Raw genomic sequence first — 17,694 nt, forward strand, 5'->3', positions numbered from 1 at the left:
GAGCTCTTATGGTCCAGGTCAACTACCACTGAAAAAGCATCCTCACAAAAGATGGTTTCCCTTGGGAGTGACCCGAATTTAGTCTGTAATAATGACACATAAATTTTGCTTTCTGACATGCCGTTTCTTGTGCTTACAATTGTAATGCAGTTAATATGGAGCCTTGAGCGAACTGAAATGTATCTTAATTAGCAATCTCTGATTTCCCAGTTTTGTAATTAGCAATCTTTGATATACCAGAAGTGTTGCTGTGGCAACAGGGAGGAAATTATCAAGTGGTTGCTGCACTATATCAGGTAAATTATTATTCCTTGTGTGCACTGTGCTTTCTTAACAAAGCTGTTCTAGGGGGCAAACTGCCTTCTTCCCGTTATCATAACGGTGTTTAGCATAGATTTCAGTGTAGTCAAGAGCCATAATTAAGCATCCTTTACATGAGAGTGCCTTCTAATTGGAGCTTAGCTTCTGTAATGGGATTTGAAAGATGTCAAATGTGCACGGTATCCTCTAACAGTTTTATTTTAAAGGTGAGACATGATAGCTATCGTGATGCTTAAACTTTATTGGTTGCTCAGTTATATGGCACTCCTTAGAGGGAAGATCTTGAGTACTACAGCATAGTAATTGGGGCCGTATAATTACCTAGATTGGTGCCCCAATTCCCCTCCTGCACCCAAACTCCCTCCCTCTTAGTTAACCGGCATTTTTCACTTACTGGCACCCCCCCATTCCTCCCAACGTGCTGGATAAAACAGCTTTTACTGTACTTCCATGCTGTAATTAAGTTGCCCCTGAACCTTCTCTTTGGTAAGCTAAATAGATTGAGCTCCTTGAGTCTGTTAGTGTTACTATAAGGCAGATTTTTTTTGATCCTCTAATCATCCTTGTGACTTTTTTTTATGAACCCTCTCCAGTGAATCAACATTCTTCTTGAATTGTGGGCACCAAACTTGGCACAGCAGATTGCATCTGTGCCAAATGCTGGGGTAAAATAACCTCTTTACTCTTGCTTGATAGTCCCCTATTTATGCCTACAAGATTGCATTAGCCCTTTTGACCACAGCATCACACTGGGAGCTCATGTTCAACTGATTATCCACCACAACTCCCAAATCTTTTTCAGAGTCCCTGCTTCCCAGGATATAGTCCTCCAATCCTGAAAGTATGGCCTACATTCTTTGTTCCTAGATGCATATATTTACAGTCAGCCATATTAAAACCCATATTGTTTGCTTGCATCCAGCTTACCAAGTGATCCAGATAACTCTGTATCAGTGTCCTGTCCTCTTCATTATTTACCACTCCCCCAATTTTTGTGTAATCTGCCAATTTTATCAGTGATTATTTTGTTTTCTTCCACATCATTAATGAAAATGTTAAATAGTACAAGAACCAATTACTGTGGGACTCCACTAGAAACAGATCTGTTCAAGGATGATTCCCCATTTACAATTACGTTATGAGACATATCAGTGAACCAGCTTTTAATCCCTTTAATGTGTGTCATATTAAATGGAGTAAAAGCTGGCTAATTAATAGCCCTAACATCAAGGCAGTGCAAGGAGTTAAAGGTCCTGGGTCTACAAAGTTTCTGAGTACCCTCAATGCCACTTCTCTTAATGGGCCTAAATATGGATTTGGCTGCCTAGGCACCTAAACAAAAACCCCATTTGTTTGTTTTTAAATGTCCTGAACTTCTGACACTCAATTTCCACTTCTGTTAAATGAGCTAGTAATATTTCCCTACCCACAAGGCTATTATGAGGTTCATTTGTTAATGCTATGCATTTTGTGATTGCACTCATAGAGAAGGCTCAAGAAATACTGTTCTCTCAGAATAGCTTCATGTCTGCCCATCATCATCTCCATGTTGTGATGATTCTGCCTCCTACTCAGTGAGGTCTCTGATGCGACCAGTGATCTTGATGTAGTGATTACTTGGGCATTCTCATTATACCAACTTGTCAAACTGAAGTATGCATTAGCACATATTGGATAGTGATCCTCAGGGAGGACCAGTGAGCCTGGAGCTTGTGATGGGGTTCCTACAGTACTACTTAGTGTGCAATGTAGTAATGTCCCACAAAATGCGGGATGTTAACAGTGTCCCCCAGACCCTATTCTCTGCTTCTCTGGCTCTGCAGACTGGCATTTATCTGCAAGGATACTTCTGAAGGTCCCAAAATAGAGTATGTTTTCACCCCTCAGCTCACAGAGAGCCTTACATCTGTGGTCTTAAAGGCCCTTACAAACATTAATGAATTAATTAAACCTTGCACAGCATCTTGGGAATAAACAAATAATATTGACGTGCCCATTTATAGTTGGAGAAACCGAGACAAAGGCTGTTGTCACTTCCTGTGGCAGAGCTAGAGAGAGAACAATAACATTCTTATTCCCAGGTCTAGTCATGGAGCAACATTCCTTCCCTAATCGTGGTCCCATTAAAGATAACTTTCTGCATTTGGGTCATGGCCCTTGGCAGCTGGAGTTTTATACTGTGTAATGCTTATGTATTATTATTATTGGGAGGCATTGTCATTGGGAGGCAGTGTGACCAGTGGTTAGGACACTGGATGAAGATTTGAGAGACCTGGGTTCTAAACTTTGCTCTGCTGCTCATCTGCTCTATGACTTTGGACTAGTCTCTGTGCCTCTTTTTGCCTGTTCCCCCTCTGGCCTTTTGTCCATCTTACCTATTTATAGTGTAAGCTACTCAGGTCAGGGATGGACTTTACTATGTGTCCGTACAGTGCCTAGCACAATGGGATTCTGACTTCAGTTGGGGTTGCTATGCTTTAAGGTAATACAAGTCAATAATAATTCCCGTTGCTTTCACAGGATCCAGGTGAAATAGGGTCCCATTGTATTAAGTGCCATACGTACACATAGTATGAGATAGGGCCAAAGAAGCTTACAATATCATTTGGCAAGAGAAAGGAAGTGCTGTTGTACAGATAGCGGACAGAGGCACAGAAAGATTGTGACTTGCCCAGGATCATTCAGGAAATTTGTAGCAGAACCAGAAATTGAACCCAGATCTCCTTGAGTTCCTGCCTGGTGCCTTAACCACAAACCCATCCTTCCTCTCCATGTAGCATGTGCTGTATTTGCTGTCACTCACATGGAAGTGATCTGCTTCTACAAAAGCAAAAATAAAATGAGGTGAGCTTTAGGAAAGGGCCAGTAATTGTTGCGATTACTCATCCTTTCTATTTACTGTGGAATGCAAACGGTAAGGAGGGGGGAAATGTTTGGTGACACATCAAAGGCCTAGTCTAAGTGGCAGAGATCTACACAGGGAGTTAGTCAATCCATATTAATGTACCCAAAAAATGCACCATAGGATTTAAAATAAAAATGTAAAATTGCAAAAATCCCTTGCTTCTATGACAGTGAGGAGGTTGCTACTTTGTTTTGGTTTTTTTAGGGAGAGATCCCTCTCTAATGAAAAATAATAGTAAAATCCAACATGCAAAGGCTTCTGGAGCTTCAGTGTGGCATTAGGAAACAAAAAGAGAGAAAGAGAAATAAAGTTGCCTCATACAAGGCCCCATCTTACAAACTGCTGACCATCTCCGGGGGCGCAGGGTCTGGAGGTCTGGGGGCTGCCTGGCAAACCGTGAAGCCGGTAGCTCTCGGGCAGCTCGGCTCTTCAGCTGCACAGAGCTGAGGTGTCTGGGGGGAGCAGCAGCAGCCACCGCCGCGGGGGAATCCGCCTGCAGCTCCCCCCAGGCACCTCAGCTGTGCAGCTGAAGAGCGGAGCTGCCCGAGCGCTACCGGCTTCACGGTTTGCCGGGCAGCCCCCAGACCTCCAGACCCTGCGCCCCCGGCCGGGCGCTTCCCCTCCCGGGCTCCGGCTGCGCTGGGGAAGCGCCCGGCCGGGGGCGCAGGGTCTGGGGGCTGGCCGGCAAGCCGTGAAGCCGGTAGCGCTCGGGCAGCTGTTTTGCATGGCTGGGAGGGAGGAGGGGGAATGCGGGGTGCTCAGGAGAAGGGGCGGAGTTAGGGCGGGGAAGGGGTGGAGTTGGGGCGGGGGCGGGGCCAGGGCCCCGTGGAGTGTCCTCTTTTTTTTTTAAAGTTTAAATATGGTAACCCTACGAAAGCCAATTGAGATGTGGGCCCCATTGTGCTAGGCACTGTACAAACATAATAATTCCCTGCCCCACAGAGCTTGCAATCTAAATAGGCAAGTCAGACAAAGGGTGGGAGGAGAAACAGTGACTCACCCAAAGTCACACAGTAGGTTAGGAGGATGGGCAAAGCTGGGAGTAGAACCCAGGTCTCCTAATTCTCAGGCCAGTGTCCTACTCAGTAGACCATGCTGCCTCCCATAATGGCATGGACACGTGTGCCATGCTAATAAACAAGTGTCTGATGGTAGCTATCTGTGATCACCTCTACTTACAGGGGCTCTGTTCTCCCCCTGTAGGATATGGGTAATTGCTACGGAGCTCCGTGTGAGTTATGTATAGGAGATATTAGAAAGTGAGTTGTGACGTTGTGCAGTCTATATGGTTTTATAAAAACATGATAAGTGAATATAATGTAACTGGGATAGTTTTAGAAAAATATGGTAAAAAGTGAATATAACGTACTGGGATATGCTTCATGCAAAAGGTCTCTTGTAAGGTATCATTACAAAGCTTATAATCTACTGAGTATGATCATCTGATTTGTATAAATGTACCACTCTTGTATCTAAAACTAGAAATATAAAATGTAACTCTGAGGGCCTATTGTAATTATGTAAAGTGTGGGCCATTAATGATGGTTTGGAATCTTGATGACTCCCATTGTCTACAGATGGCTGTTTACCTGTGAGTCTCCCTGTATATGTGTGTGCTGGCAAGTGAGTAATGAAGTCTTGCAGTGACATGTGATCATGTCACCTGACCTGGAATCCATCTTTAACCTGGTGCTTTTCCAGTGAGGGGGGGTGGAAACCCAGAGGGACAAAGGGTTCCCGCCTTATGCAAAAGATATATAAAGGGGTGGAACAGAGGAGAGAGGGAGAGGAGCCATCATGGAGAATCCCCTAGCTAACACCTAAGCTGGAACAAGAGCTGTACCAGGGGAAAGAATTGTGCCCAGGCCTGGAAGGTGTCCCAGTCTGAGAAAAACTTACTGAAGCATCTCTGAGGGTGAGATTATCTGTATTTAGTTTGATTAGACATAGATTTGCGCATTTTATTTTATTTTGCTTGGTGACTTACTTTGTTCTGTCTGTTACTACTTGGAACCACTTAAATCCTACTGTCTGTATTTAATAAAATCACTTTTTATTTAGTAATTTACTCAGTGTGTGTATTAATACCTGAGGGAGCAAACAACTGTGCATATCTCTCTATCAGTGTTATAGAGGGCGAACAATTTATGAGTTTGCCCTGCATAAGCTTTATACAGGGTAAAACGGATTTATCTGGCTTTAGACCCCATTGGGAGTTGGGCATCTGAGTGCTAAAGACAAGCACACTCCTGTGAGCTGGTTTCGGGTAAACTTGCAGCTTTGGGACAAGTGATTCAGACCCTGGGCCTGTGTTGAAGCCGGACAGGAGTGGCTGGCTCAGCAAGACAGGGTGCTGGAATCCTGAGCTGGCAGGGAAAACAGAAGCAGGGGTAGTCTTTGCACATTGGGTGGCAGCTCCCAAGGGGGTTTCTGTGATCCAACCCGTCACAGTGTCCCTGGGCTGGATTTCATTTGCTGACCTATGGCTGAGCAGCTCTGTTTCCTGTACCATTCATCTGAGCCATGTGGTGCCTCACAAAGATATTTTTGAGGGATGTCAGTCGTCATAACAGTATCTACTTCCCTCCACCACTCCCTGTATTCTATAGCTTCAAACTGCAGTAGTGCAATTGTAAGCTTTACTGTAGGGGATCTGGTATTCCCTGCATACTCTCCATTCATGAGTCTGCCTCTTTAAATGCACATGGCTGTTATCTAATGTAAATATGAAAATATTTCAGAATAAATTTTTAAAGCCGCGTTACAAAGCTGAGAACATTGACCTTTTGGAAATGATTTTCAGCTGGTGCAGTCCCTGTCGCTTTCCCCATCTCCCCCACTCCTGCTCCTGCACAGTCTTGCTAACACTTATTGCGGAGGTCTGGCGAAAGCCATCTTACAGTCGGGTCCTTTTTCTCTGGTGGATCCAGAGACATGACGTCAGGGTGTTTTTCTGTGAAGCACACAGGATGTTGCAGTCAGCCAAGAGCTGTGTTTATGTTGATAACGTTACAAGTATTTCCTCTCCGTTTCCGAATCAGCAGCAGCAGGAGGAGTGGGGGCGGGGAGGCTCAGATTGCTTTGGGGAGGGATGCATGAGGCCTTTTATGTTAAGAACTCAGCACAGCACTGTCATTTATTTATACTGCATTTGGGAAAAGGACTTATTTAAATAAAGGGACGGGAGAGATTCTCTCAGGGACAAGACTGACTTGCAAAGGTCTCATACTACATGGGGTGCTCTTTGCTGCTTTGCACTGTGGATCATTTTTTAAGGTGATGAAACAGCTTTGGCAAGTGATAGTTGATGACATTAGCAGCTCCCAAGCCTTCTATTCAATGATCTATCTGAGCATTTCTGAACCCTTCTCCTCCCTGTGCAATCTGCTTGAGATTCAACAAACTTTTTTTTTTTAAACATATGTCAAGGGGGCTGTTAAAGCAGACAGCTGCATTACAACTGATGTAATCCTAAACCATGTCGGAGCCGTGTACAGGCAAGGCGGGACTTGCATCATTTTGTCTTTTAATGGCCTTTCTAGCAATTGCCCACAGGGCCATTCCAGGAACTGGTGTGTGTCTTTGATGTAAGTGCCTGTAGCCCTCATCAATACAGTGATAATGGCTATGTATGGAGAACATTCTCTTTGCTGTCATTGTGCAGTCTGATTTCATCCCTGTCTTCAGTTAGTGAGGAATCAAAAAGAAAAAGACAAGTGCCTTATGAACCTCATTCTACCACAGGAGGAGGCAGCCTGATCCAGTAGATAGGATATTATGCTTGGATTCAGGACTCCTGGGTTCTGTTCCTGATTCTTTGGGACTTCGGACAAAATTTCACCTCTCTGTACCTCAGTTTCCCCATCTATAAGATGGGGATAATATGTAAAGCCCTTTGAGATTTATGGATTAAAACCCCTATATAAGTGGTGGTAGTTAATATTCTATCTGATAGCATATTGTCAAGAGAGGAAGTATCAGAATGAGGAAGTAATTGTTTGCAACCAGACTTCATTCAGACTCCAAATGAGGATGTTTTAGGGCAGGTAGAAGAGCTAGGGACTCCATGTAGTTCCTTAGGAACTTCGCTACTGCTATTGATTTTACTTGGAAGATGCTTAGATACTATTGGTAGGCAGGACTATAAAACCTTAAGATACATATCTAGTTTTATACATTCACCCACATACCTGAGCTGTTAGCAGCAAGGGACTGAGAATCTGAACCCATAGGTTCTGTTTCTGCTCTGTCACTGACTTACCGAGTGATGTTGGGCAAATAATGCCATTGTTCCTTCATGCAGTATGCTTAGGCGTGCAACAAGAAGGTATCCAGTTTATGGAAAATGGGAACAGTCCAAAATTCCTTTCTGTTGAAATAAGAAGTGGTGGTGGGAGGTGCAATATACACATTTTCCATTGATCAGTGAGATATGGGTTGCGTAGAGAGACTTGAAGAGCAGAAATCCCATGTGAGTACTAAGTGGTGTTGTTTCAGTGTGAATAGGAAGCCTCCCAGATACAGTGACTCATCTGTTCATCTTTGTACAAAATGTTACTCTAAATCCAGTGTTGGCATATGCGAGTAAATCCCAAATGTGTTTTAAAAATGAAAGGTGGGGGAGAGGAGAGAGACTTCCCTATCTTATTTGCCAGAAATAAGCATCTCATCAGATTATCTGGTGGAGGAACCACATACCTTGTAATCTGTGAAAACTCCAGAGCTCGCAGGTTGCCCTGCTGGGGTCCTTTTGACTGCCCCTGATCTTTAATCATGCACCTCTTAACAAGTGTTTGGAGAATTCATTTTCCAGCAGCTGAATGATTATGGCATGTGGGGTCTGCCTTTGTGGCCAAACCCATGTTGAATTTTAGCAGCCATGTATGTGCTCTTCTCCGGAGAGGCACACTAGTGTATGGCTGGAGGTGTGAAGTTGAGGCTAATTTCACAACATGGATTTGTCAACAACAAGCCATATCAAACCAGACTAACTTAATTCTTGGACAGGGTTACTGGCCTAGTGGATGGGGAGAAGCAGTAGACATGATATCTTGATTTTAGTAAGGCTTTTGACACAGTCCCACATGACCTTCTCATAAGCAAATTAGGGAAATACGGTCTAGATTAAATTAATATAGGGTGGATGCACAACTGGTTCAAAGACCATACTCAAAGTAATTATCAATAGTTCGTTGTCAACTAGGAGGACATGTCTAGTAGGGTCCAGTGAGGGTTGGTTCTGAGTCTGGTACTATTAAATATTTTCATTAATGACTTGGATAACAGAGTGGAGATTATGCTTATAAAATTTAGAGATAAAACAAAGCTGTGGAGGGGTTTCAAGCACTTTGGAGCATAGGATTAGAATTCAAAATGACCGTGACAAATTGGCTAATTGGTCTGAATTCAACAAGATGAAATTCAATAAAGATAAGGGCAAAGTACAGGGGAGTCGCATCTTACGCGGGGGTTAGGTTCTGAAGTCAGCGCGTAAGGCGAAAATCGCGTATAGTCAAACGCTCATTGAGTGGAATGGCGGGTGGAATTGCCTGCACTACAGGTACAGTATTTAAATTGTTGTTTTTCTCGTTTTTTTGTTTTGCCAAGTGCATATAGTTAAAATCACGTACGTTAAATGCGCCTATGATGCGACTCCACTTTACTTCACATAGGGAGGAAAAATCAAATGCATAACTACAAAATGTGAATAACTGGCTAGACAAAAGAACTACTTAGAAGGATTGGGGGAGGAGGTTATAGTGGATCACAAATTGAATAGGAGTCAACACTGATACAGTTGCAAAAAAGGCGAATATCATCTTGCAGTGTATTAACAGGAGTGTATGTGAGAGTTGGGAGGTAATTGTCACACTCTAACCAGCACTGGTGAGGCCTCAGTGGATGTACTCTGTCCAGTTCTGGGTGCCACACTTCAGGAAATATGTGAACAAATTAGAGAGAATCCAAAGGAGAACAGCAAAAATGATAAAAAGTTTAGAAAACCTGACCTATGAGGAAAGGTTAAAAACTGGGCCTGTTTAGTCTTGAGAAAAGAAGAGACTGAAGGGCAACCTGATAAGTCTTCAGATATGTTAAGGATTGTTCTAAAGAGGACTGTGATCACTTGTTGTCCATATCCACTGAAGGTAGGACAAGGAATAATGGGCTTCCTCTACAGCCAGGGAGATTTAGGATAGATATTAAGAAAAACTTTCTAACTGTAAGGATAGTTAAATACTGGAATAGGTTTCCAAGGGAGGTTGTGGAATTCCCATCATTGGAGGCTTTTTAAGAACGGGTTGGACAAACACTTGTCCGGGGGCCTCAGCGCAGAGAGCTAGACTAGATGACTTCTTGAGGTGCCTTCCAGCCCTACATTTCTGATTCTGTGTTCCTTCCGCTCTGTCTTCATTACTTGTGATCAGTCACAGACTTGTAATTCATACTGAGAAAAGTAAATGGCTATGCTTGAGATGGCAGTAGTGAAAAAAGTCTTTGTGATGCAACCTGACACCAGGTGGGGTTTTCCTGCTTTTGGTTTCCTTGCAGAATGGAAGCTTGCATGGTTTATGGTGAAGTTTGCTCACATTCACAAACCTTTGAAGTACAGAGAAGCCTGAGACAAAAGCCTCAGTCCAACCCCCAGCCCCCAGAAGTTTGGGAAAGTTAGGAACTGTATACAAACAATGTGGCTTAGGACCATCTCTGCTCTGGAATGAAATTGCTTTGCTGTGTGTTTTTTGCATTAAAATCCTATAGTTTAGCATAGTCTTGGTGTAAACCTGGGGAATCTGTATGCTTCTAGATTCTTCTATATGCTTCAAGGGAGAAAGTATAACTAGAACAGTTGTACTGAGCATATGATGCTTCTTGCTTTATACCTGTGCTCCAGGATCTGCACTGGTTTACGGTTACGTGTGAAAGAGTTGGTTGTAACCCTAAAAGCCTTAAAAGGTTTAGGTTCAGAATTTTTGAGGTCTTGCCTACAATAGAGAATTAAACCAGTTGTACTAAACCAGTTTCAGCACAAGCTGTTCAGTGTATATGCATTATCCATGCCTGAACCACTTGAATGCATCCATATTAGCCCTAGCCTAAACCCGTTCAGATGTAATGTTTTCTGGGTAGCTATCCCACAATTCCTGGCTTGGCTTCCAGAAGCAGTGCATTCTGGGAGACGTTACAAGACCACCAGTTGAACTATTTCAGCTTGCCTCTGTTCACGCTGGCACTAAACTGTTGCAGACTGAACTGGCTAAGCTTTAACCAGTTATTAAATCTGCTGAAAGGCTAGCTGTTCTAACTGGTTATGAAGCCATTTGGGGAACATTCTTGTGTGTGGATGCAATGTGTTCTAAGCGATTTGCTCTCATGAGGGCAGACCAGGTCGCAGAGACATCATCTTCCCTGTGTGATACCAGAGTAGTTCAGATTACTTGTTTAATCAGGAGGGGCTGGCAGCAGAGTGACTTCAATGAAGGGTCCTTGTCTCTAGAACTAAATCCCCCCATTGGTCCAGCAGAGACTGGTTTTGTTGACCTTTAGGTCATCCTGCAAGTTTGATTTCTGCAAGGCTTTCTGTGGGAAAAAGAGCTGAGTGGGTGGTACCGGGTGGTGTGAGAGTCCCAGTTTGAGTGGGGCTGGGAGGACCTTGTATTTTGGACATTGTTTCTAGTGTGTTTATGACTTCAGTGTTGTCTGGGCGCCCAGAGCTTGGGATGGGCCCAGATTGAAACAGAGCAAAATAAATACATTGAGAACAGATGTCATAGGAGAAGGGAAAAAATAGGCTGAACATCAAGAGTAAAACCTTCTCTGGCAATGAGATTGCTTAATCAGTAGAACGGTCAGTTAAGAAAAGCGGTGGAAACTTTGTCCCAGGAGACACTGAAAATTAAACTGGACAAATGCCAAAAGCATGTACTACAGGGAATTACCCTGCTATGGAAACTGATGAACTAAATGGGATCTAGTAGGTCCTCTCCATCTCTGATTTCTGTGAGCCAACTGAATTGTGCTTTTAGATTAATTTGTACTAACATCAAACATCAGGTCCAAAACATAAGCAGATTAAAATGCAATTACTGAATTTACTAGTCTCTAGTTCAGAGGCCTCAGTGAGAAGCAATGTAACTTAGTGGACACTGGACTAGGATTCAAGAGACTTGGGTTCTGTTCCTTCGCTAGCCAGCAAGGTGACCTTAGACACTGCTCTGTTCCTCAGTTTCCCCACTAGTAAAATAGGGGTAATGATATTTCCTTTTGTCAAGCTGTTTAAGATCTACTAGGGAAAAGCTTTATATAAGAGCAAAGTGTTATCAATAACTGTATTGGACAAAGTCATTGAGTCTATTCTGTAGAGTGAAATCCTACAATTGTTCCCTGCATGTGATGGGGCGGAGAGATGGACTAACTAACCTTAGTAGTAAGCAACAGAGGGTCCTGTGGCACCTTTAAGACTAACAGAAGTATTGGGAGCATAAGCTTTCGTGGGTAAGAACCTCACTTCTTCAGGTTCTTACCCACGAAAGCTTATGCTCCCAATACTTCTGTTAGTCTTAAAGGTGCCACAGGACCCTCTGTTGCTTTTTACAGATTCAGACTAACACGGCTACCCCTCTGATACTTAACCTTAGTAGTAGGACTTTTCCATCTCAGTCTTCTATCCTTCTGGATGTGGGAGTGAGTAGTGGTTGGTAATGCACCCTGTGATTGAGCTGATATGGGGAAGTGCCACAGGATTTCTAATACAGCATGTTCACTTTTTTTCCCAGGTCAACATGGATTCGTGGTTCTTTGTCCTCTTGCTTGGAAGTGGCCTGACGTGTCTAGGTGCGCGCATCACTACCTCAGGTGAGACATGTTCATCGCTTCCTCTCCTGGTTGTAAACAGTAGTCGGGATTGAATGAGGAGATCCTCAAATCCTTAGTGATTTACTGCCCTCATCCCCTTAATTACCTGCCATGAAGAAGTGTCTGACAGGAGTTGCAGATGGTAGAAGATGATCAGTATATGGTGTCTGCTAGAAGATAATGCTGGGCCTGCAAACATCGAAGATCCTCACTTATTGTGTTTTTTTGTTTGTTTTTTTTAATTAGTCATGCTCATAGTTAAGGTAGCAAAGGCAGGGGATAATATCTGTCTAAAACATCTGCTCTTATATTGCCCTCATCACTGCAGTATCTAAAGCCATCTCCATACTGTGGGATTGTGGTTTTTTTGTTTTGTTTTGGGTTTTTTTTTTTTTTGCACTGATGTCGCTACAGTAGTGCAAATCTCAAGTGTACATGTGATGCAAGATGGGGCTTGCATTAATGCGACATACCCAGTGACCTACTGGGATAAGATACATTGGTGCAGGCCCTATTGTGCACCAGTGCCGTGTGTTTATATTAAGGATTTGCACCAGTGTAACCTATCAGTGAAGTTCGACTGTGCAAATTCCCCAAGGCTAGGAAAGCTCTATATGCTGATTAACCAGTCTTACCAATGATCCCACTGAAAAATTCTTCCTTTCCGGACCCTAAGTCTAGTATGTGTTTAGAGACCCTGAGATTGAGTCAATGTGTGTGCACTGGATGCATCGATCACTGCTGATGCATGCAAGGTAATAGGTGCTTTAGGAATACACAGATACTGTATCAGCAGGGTTTATGCAAATTCTTTTTAATCCTTGGTTCATTGATTCCATTCAGGTGGACAATCCTGATTGCCTGATGGGGGCAGGACGGAAGTTTTACCCCACAGTGTGCTGACTGGAACCCTGAGGAATTTTTTGCCTTACCCTGAAGCATTTTTTAGTGGGCACATCCCACCTGACCAAAATCCTGCAGTTGTGGATGATGGACATTGGTGGCCTTTGTGCCTTCCTGTTGGCAATATCCCCCCGCTGATCTTACTGCCATAACAGGGAATATAGTGGGAGGTCATCTTGTCCTCCATTCAGACCCTCCCACAGTGCCAAGTGAAACTATATTTGGACTCTGATAACTCAGTGCAAACATTTGCTGTGTCAAATGAAAGCTGAGGTCAGCTGCATTTAATACTGAAAACCTGCCTTTTAAATAATCTGTGGCTGAGAATGAATGGGAAGGATTGAGATTGTCACACATCCCTGGTTGCCTAGAGCCAGACCCAGCTCCCATTGAAGCCACTGGAAAGACTCCCAGGGATTTCAACGGGAGCTGGATCAGACACCTACCAGTCACTGAACTCCTGCGGTTCAGATGCAGGGCCTAATTCTCCTTTCACACCAGTGTTATTCGACTGAAGTCAATGGCGTTACACTGAAGTAAAGCCAGAGGAGAATTGGTCCCATTTGGTGTTCCCAGGTTCAGCTGCCCCAATGCTGGGGAGGGGAAGGAATAAAAGGACATTGGAGGTTATCTTGTGCTTTGTTGCTTCCAGTGCCACCGTCCATAGAGCACACCTCCGCCATGCATTCCATGAAAGCCCCTACATCAGAGCCAGATGGCAGAAAGGGCACTAGTCCAAACAGTCTGAACGCTAGCTCTCCAACAACCGTAGTTACCATGGCGCCTGGGCCTACTACCATGCAAGCCACAGAGCTCCCTCCGAACACCACTGTCAGCTTGCCGGGCAATGAAAACCGCACCATGAGGACAACTGTGCCTGCACCTGGGTCCACCTCCAGTCCACCCAGCACCACATATTCTGCTGCACAAACAGCTTCAGAAGACGTAAAGACAGTGCCTGCAATGGGGAACATCACTATGGCAGTAACTTCTCCAGAAACCATTGTCACTTCAGGTATGGCAAGGACACTTTTCATTCCTTCCTCTTCTTCTCTGTGCTCCAGGCCCCTCGCCCCTTTAATACCTGGCTTTATTCTCCTTTCTTCTGTTTCCTGAGAGCATTTGGAAACCAGAAGTAAACTTTTTAGGGCCAGCGCCCCAGCTGATGTAGACTGGCCCCTCTCCATTGAAATGAATGGAGCAAAGTTGACTTACACCAGCTGATGATCTGGCCCTTATACTTAGAAGACAGGGAAACAAAACTCAGGCTGTGTCCAGGGAAGAACAGTGGTATGTGGCTAAGGCACAGGACTGGGATGCCAGGAGTCCTGATTTCTCGTCCCATTTCTGCCACAGGTTTTGGGCTAGTCACATCACCACTGTCTCTTTCCTCATCTGTAAAAAGGGTCTGGTGATGCCCAGTCCCATTGGTTGTGAAGTCAGTCTTTAAAAGAACACATAAGCAAGAAAAAAACCCACTGGGATCCTGCTCAGCTGAAGTGCTTTAATAGTCCAAAGGGCAGATATTATCACTACGTATTTGTATTTTGATAACACCTAAGGACCCCAGTCAGGGAGCCAAGGACTCATCATATGAAAAACAATCCCTGCCCCAAAGAGCTGATGACCTAGGTCACAGTTCTGAATGGGATCCAAGAAGGAATTGCCCAGGAAAGGGATCAGTGCCCCCTAGCAGTAGGCACTGAATAAGCAAATAACACAGTGGCAGTCCCTGCTCCAGAGAGCGTACAGTAAAGGCCACTTTTACAAATGTGGCCCTTGATTTCTGTGCTGCAGTTTTTGTGTAAACTGAGAGACTGTGGTTCGGTGGCTAAGGCACTGGCCTGGGGGGCAAGAGACCTGAATTCTTTTCCTAGCTCTGCCACTGACCTGCTGTTTAATCTAGGGACAGTCATTTCATCAATCTGTGCTTCAGTTTCCCATCTGTATAATGAGGAGAATACTTCCTTTTGGGGGAGATTCTCTGTTGTGTTATGCTGTGGGTCTGACTAGATGGTCATAGTGGTCCTTTCTGGTCTTAAAATCTATGATTATATAAAATGGGGGAAACCACTCTGCCACACAGGAGGGTTTCAAGCACTTTGTGAGCCACAGATGGAAGGGGCTATAGAAGTGCTGGGGATTGGAATAACAAAGTCTGGTGAAAGAAGTAAGGGTTCAGTCACTGACACTCATTATGGTTTGTTTTGCTTTCTCTAGGTGACCCATCAAAAGGCCCAGGTAAGCACTTACCATTAGACACTCTCTCTCTAACCTACGGCCTGACTGGTTTTAACTGAACCCTTGGTTCGATCATTCTTCGTATTAAGGTACCATTAATATATATTTTATAAAGGGTTAATAAATGACTGATAAATGTTATATGCATGTTACAGACACAAGTAGCATATGCTATCAATTGTTATAAGCACCACACTAAAAAGTGTTTATAGAGGTTCATAAGCCATGGTTATAAGCAACCTGATGGACTCAATAACAATCAATTAACAGTTTATTAAAACATCTAGTAGTTTATCAACCCTTTGTAAACTATTTATAAATGGATTCGTATGGGAAAGTGTGAGCCTTGTTTCTACATGGTTGGTTCTACCTTTTCTTACTCAAGCTTCGTCACTTGTACCATGTCTCTGCCTTGCCATTCCCAGGAGGGAAGTGGGTCCATGGAAGGAGATGTGGGTGGGTTTTTTCCCTAGCATGAATGTTCAAAAGAAGCTGGCTTTGTAAAAGCTGGAAACTCTGGGAGAAATGCACTTTAAATCTCACTTTGTGTTCAATGAATTATTTGGTTCTTTTATGTTTTGGAAGCAGTACCTGTTCATCCCCTCACCTCCTTTTCCCCTCCCCACCTCCTCCAGCCCATATGCCATGTGCATGTCACACTGTTTTAAGGAAGACAATTGTTTTACACTGCTGCTGACTTATCAGGAGATACTACAAGTAAGAAAAACACAAACAAGGATCACAGAAGTTAGAGGCTGAGAAAGACCTATTAGGTCACATCTGGTCCACCCTCTGCCAGTCCATAGCTGTTCCCTACAGTGCTTTGTCTTACAAATGTGTGTCTTGAAGAGTAACCATTCCTAGAATTCTTGGACCCAGTTTCTTTATTGGATCAGGTCCTCAGCTGATAAAAATTGGCATCGCCCCATTAAAGGCAATGGAACTATTCTGATTTACACCAGCTGAGGATCTGACCCACAGTCTTTAGAAGCATGCATGCACATGGCCACTGTTCTCTGCTGCACTGGTGTAGAATTATGCTCTGCGTAGCTATGTGCAGTCACATTCTTAGAGGGCTCTTGTCTTTCCCACTGAGCCTTGGGTGGTTCAAACCAACCTCAAATTTTACATAGCAGCAGCCCCCATTTCAGAGTCTGCTCAGCCTGACAGTAATCTCTGGATTCATCTTCCTGTCTGGCAGCACTTTTTGCTTCATCTTCCACTAGGCAAAGCTAATGGGACAAGCACAGGACTCCCTCTTAAAGGGGTCATAGGATCATAATGTGCTGAGAAGCTGAGACCCCAGTGTGAGGTTAAGTGGCAATAAAAGTGAACAGGGTTCTCAGTGCTACAAGCCAGCATTCATTAGAATGTAATAAAAAGTTTGAATTCCATTTGAAAATGGTATTTGTCATACTTCCACTGTTTACAAACAAGTGATTTCTTTGCCTTAAGAATGTCCTCAGTCTTGTGTGCTAGTTTTACTCCTGTTCTATTTGCCACTGCTATTATATTTTTATACAAAATAATCTTGAGTTCTTCTCAGTTTATTTTTTATAGTCCATTTCAATAGCCATTGAAACCTTTATCTGCCCATCCTTCCTGGACCTGGTGAGTGGTATGTTTCTAGCAATACCAACCCCCAAGTGCTCAAAAATCATGAGTCAGATCTCAAAAACATAAGATCAGTTTAAATATAAGGACATTTGGGAAAAAAAAGTTGCAGTTATTTTATTTGGTTTCTGAGACATTAGGGCTCACTCAAATCATGTTTTCAAATTTTTCTCCACAACCAGAATAGCTAGAAATGTACTTTTTTCTTGAAATGAAAGCTGAGGTTCTCATGTAATCACAGCACTCCAGCAGATAGGGCATTAAAAGAAGAACCAAATATTGTGAGGCTGGCACTAAAATCACAAGGGTTAATTGTCACAATATTGTTCTGTCTCAATTTCTGCCCTCCCCCCTGCTTCTTACAATTTGTATTTCTCTTTGGCTAAGGTATTCTTGTTTTGTTCTTTTTTTGTTGTGCAGGTGATTCTGATCAGGAGAGAAGAGGTGAGAAGTTCACATCTCATTGCCATGTTATGTCAGTATACTGTGTATTCCTCTGCTAAGCGTGACCAACTGTGCTTTGGGATTTTTTTTAATAGTGTTTGAAAGAACAGAATGCATTCTTAGGGGCAGGATATTGAAAGTCCTCAGGGGCCAGATTTTCAAGAACTCAGCACCTTGGACTAGATGAGCTCAGCTTCCATTTAGAAATCCAAGTAAGGTCCAGATTTTCAGAAGTACTCAGCCATCCAGCAGCTCCTAGGGTGACCAGATGTCCCGATTTTATAGGGACAATCCCAATATTTGGGGCTTTTTCTTATATAGTCTCCTATTGCCCCCCACTCCCTGTCCTGATTTTTCACACTTGCTATCTGGTCAGCCTAGCAGTTCCCCATGTGACCATTCTGATCACATTT

The 17,694-nt window shown here is 43.5% G+C and overlaps 1 protein-coding gene across 2 annotated transcripts in view; it reads left to right on the top strand.

Annotated features, from left to right (window-relative positions):
• Positions 1-17,694, top strand: part of PTPRA (protein tyrosine phosphatase receptor type A) — a 255,276-nt gene that overhangs the window by 186,751 nt on the left and 50,831 nt on the right. For both annotated transcript variants that reach the window (XM_065405788.1, XM_065405789.1), the window contains 4 exons: positions 12,001-12,079; positions 13,635-13,997; positions 15,203-15,223; positions 17,258-17,281. In XM_065405788.1, the coding sequence (XP_065261860.1) occupies positions 12,001-12,079; positions 13,635-13,997; positions 15,203-15,223; positions 17,258-17,281 (487 nt within the window). The remainder of the gene's footprint in view (positions 1-12,000; positions 12,080-13,634; positions 13,998-15,202; positions 15,224-17,257; positions 17,282-17,694) is intronic.

Source organism: Emys orbicularis, chromosome 5 (assembly GCF_028017835.1).
Source record: "Emys orbicularis isolate rEmyOrb1 chromosome 5, rEmyOrb1.hap1, whole genome shotgun sequence".
NCBI lineage: Eukaryota > Metazoa > Chordata > Testudines > Emydidae > Emys > Emys orbicularis.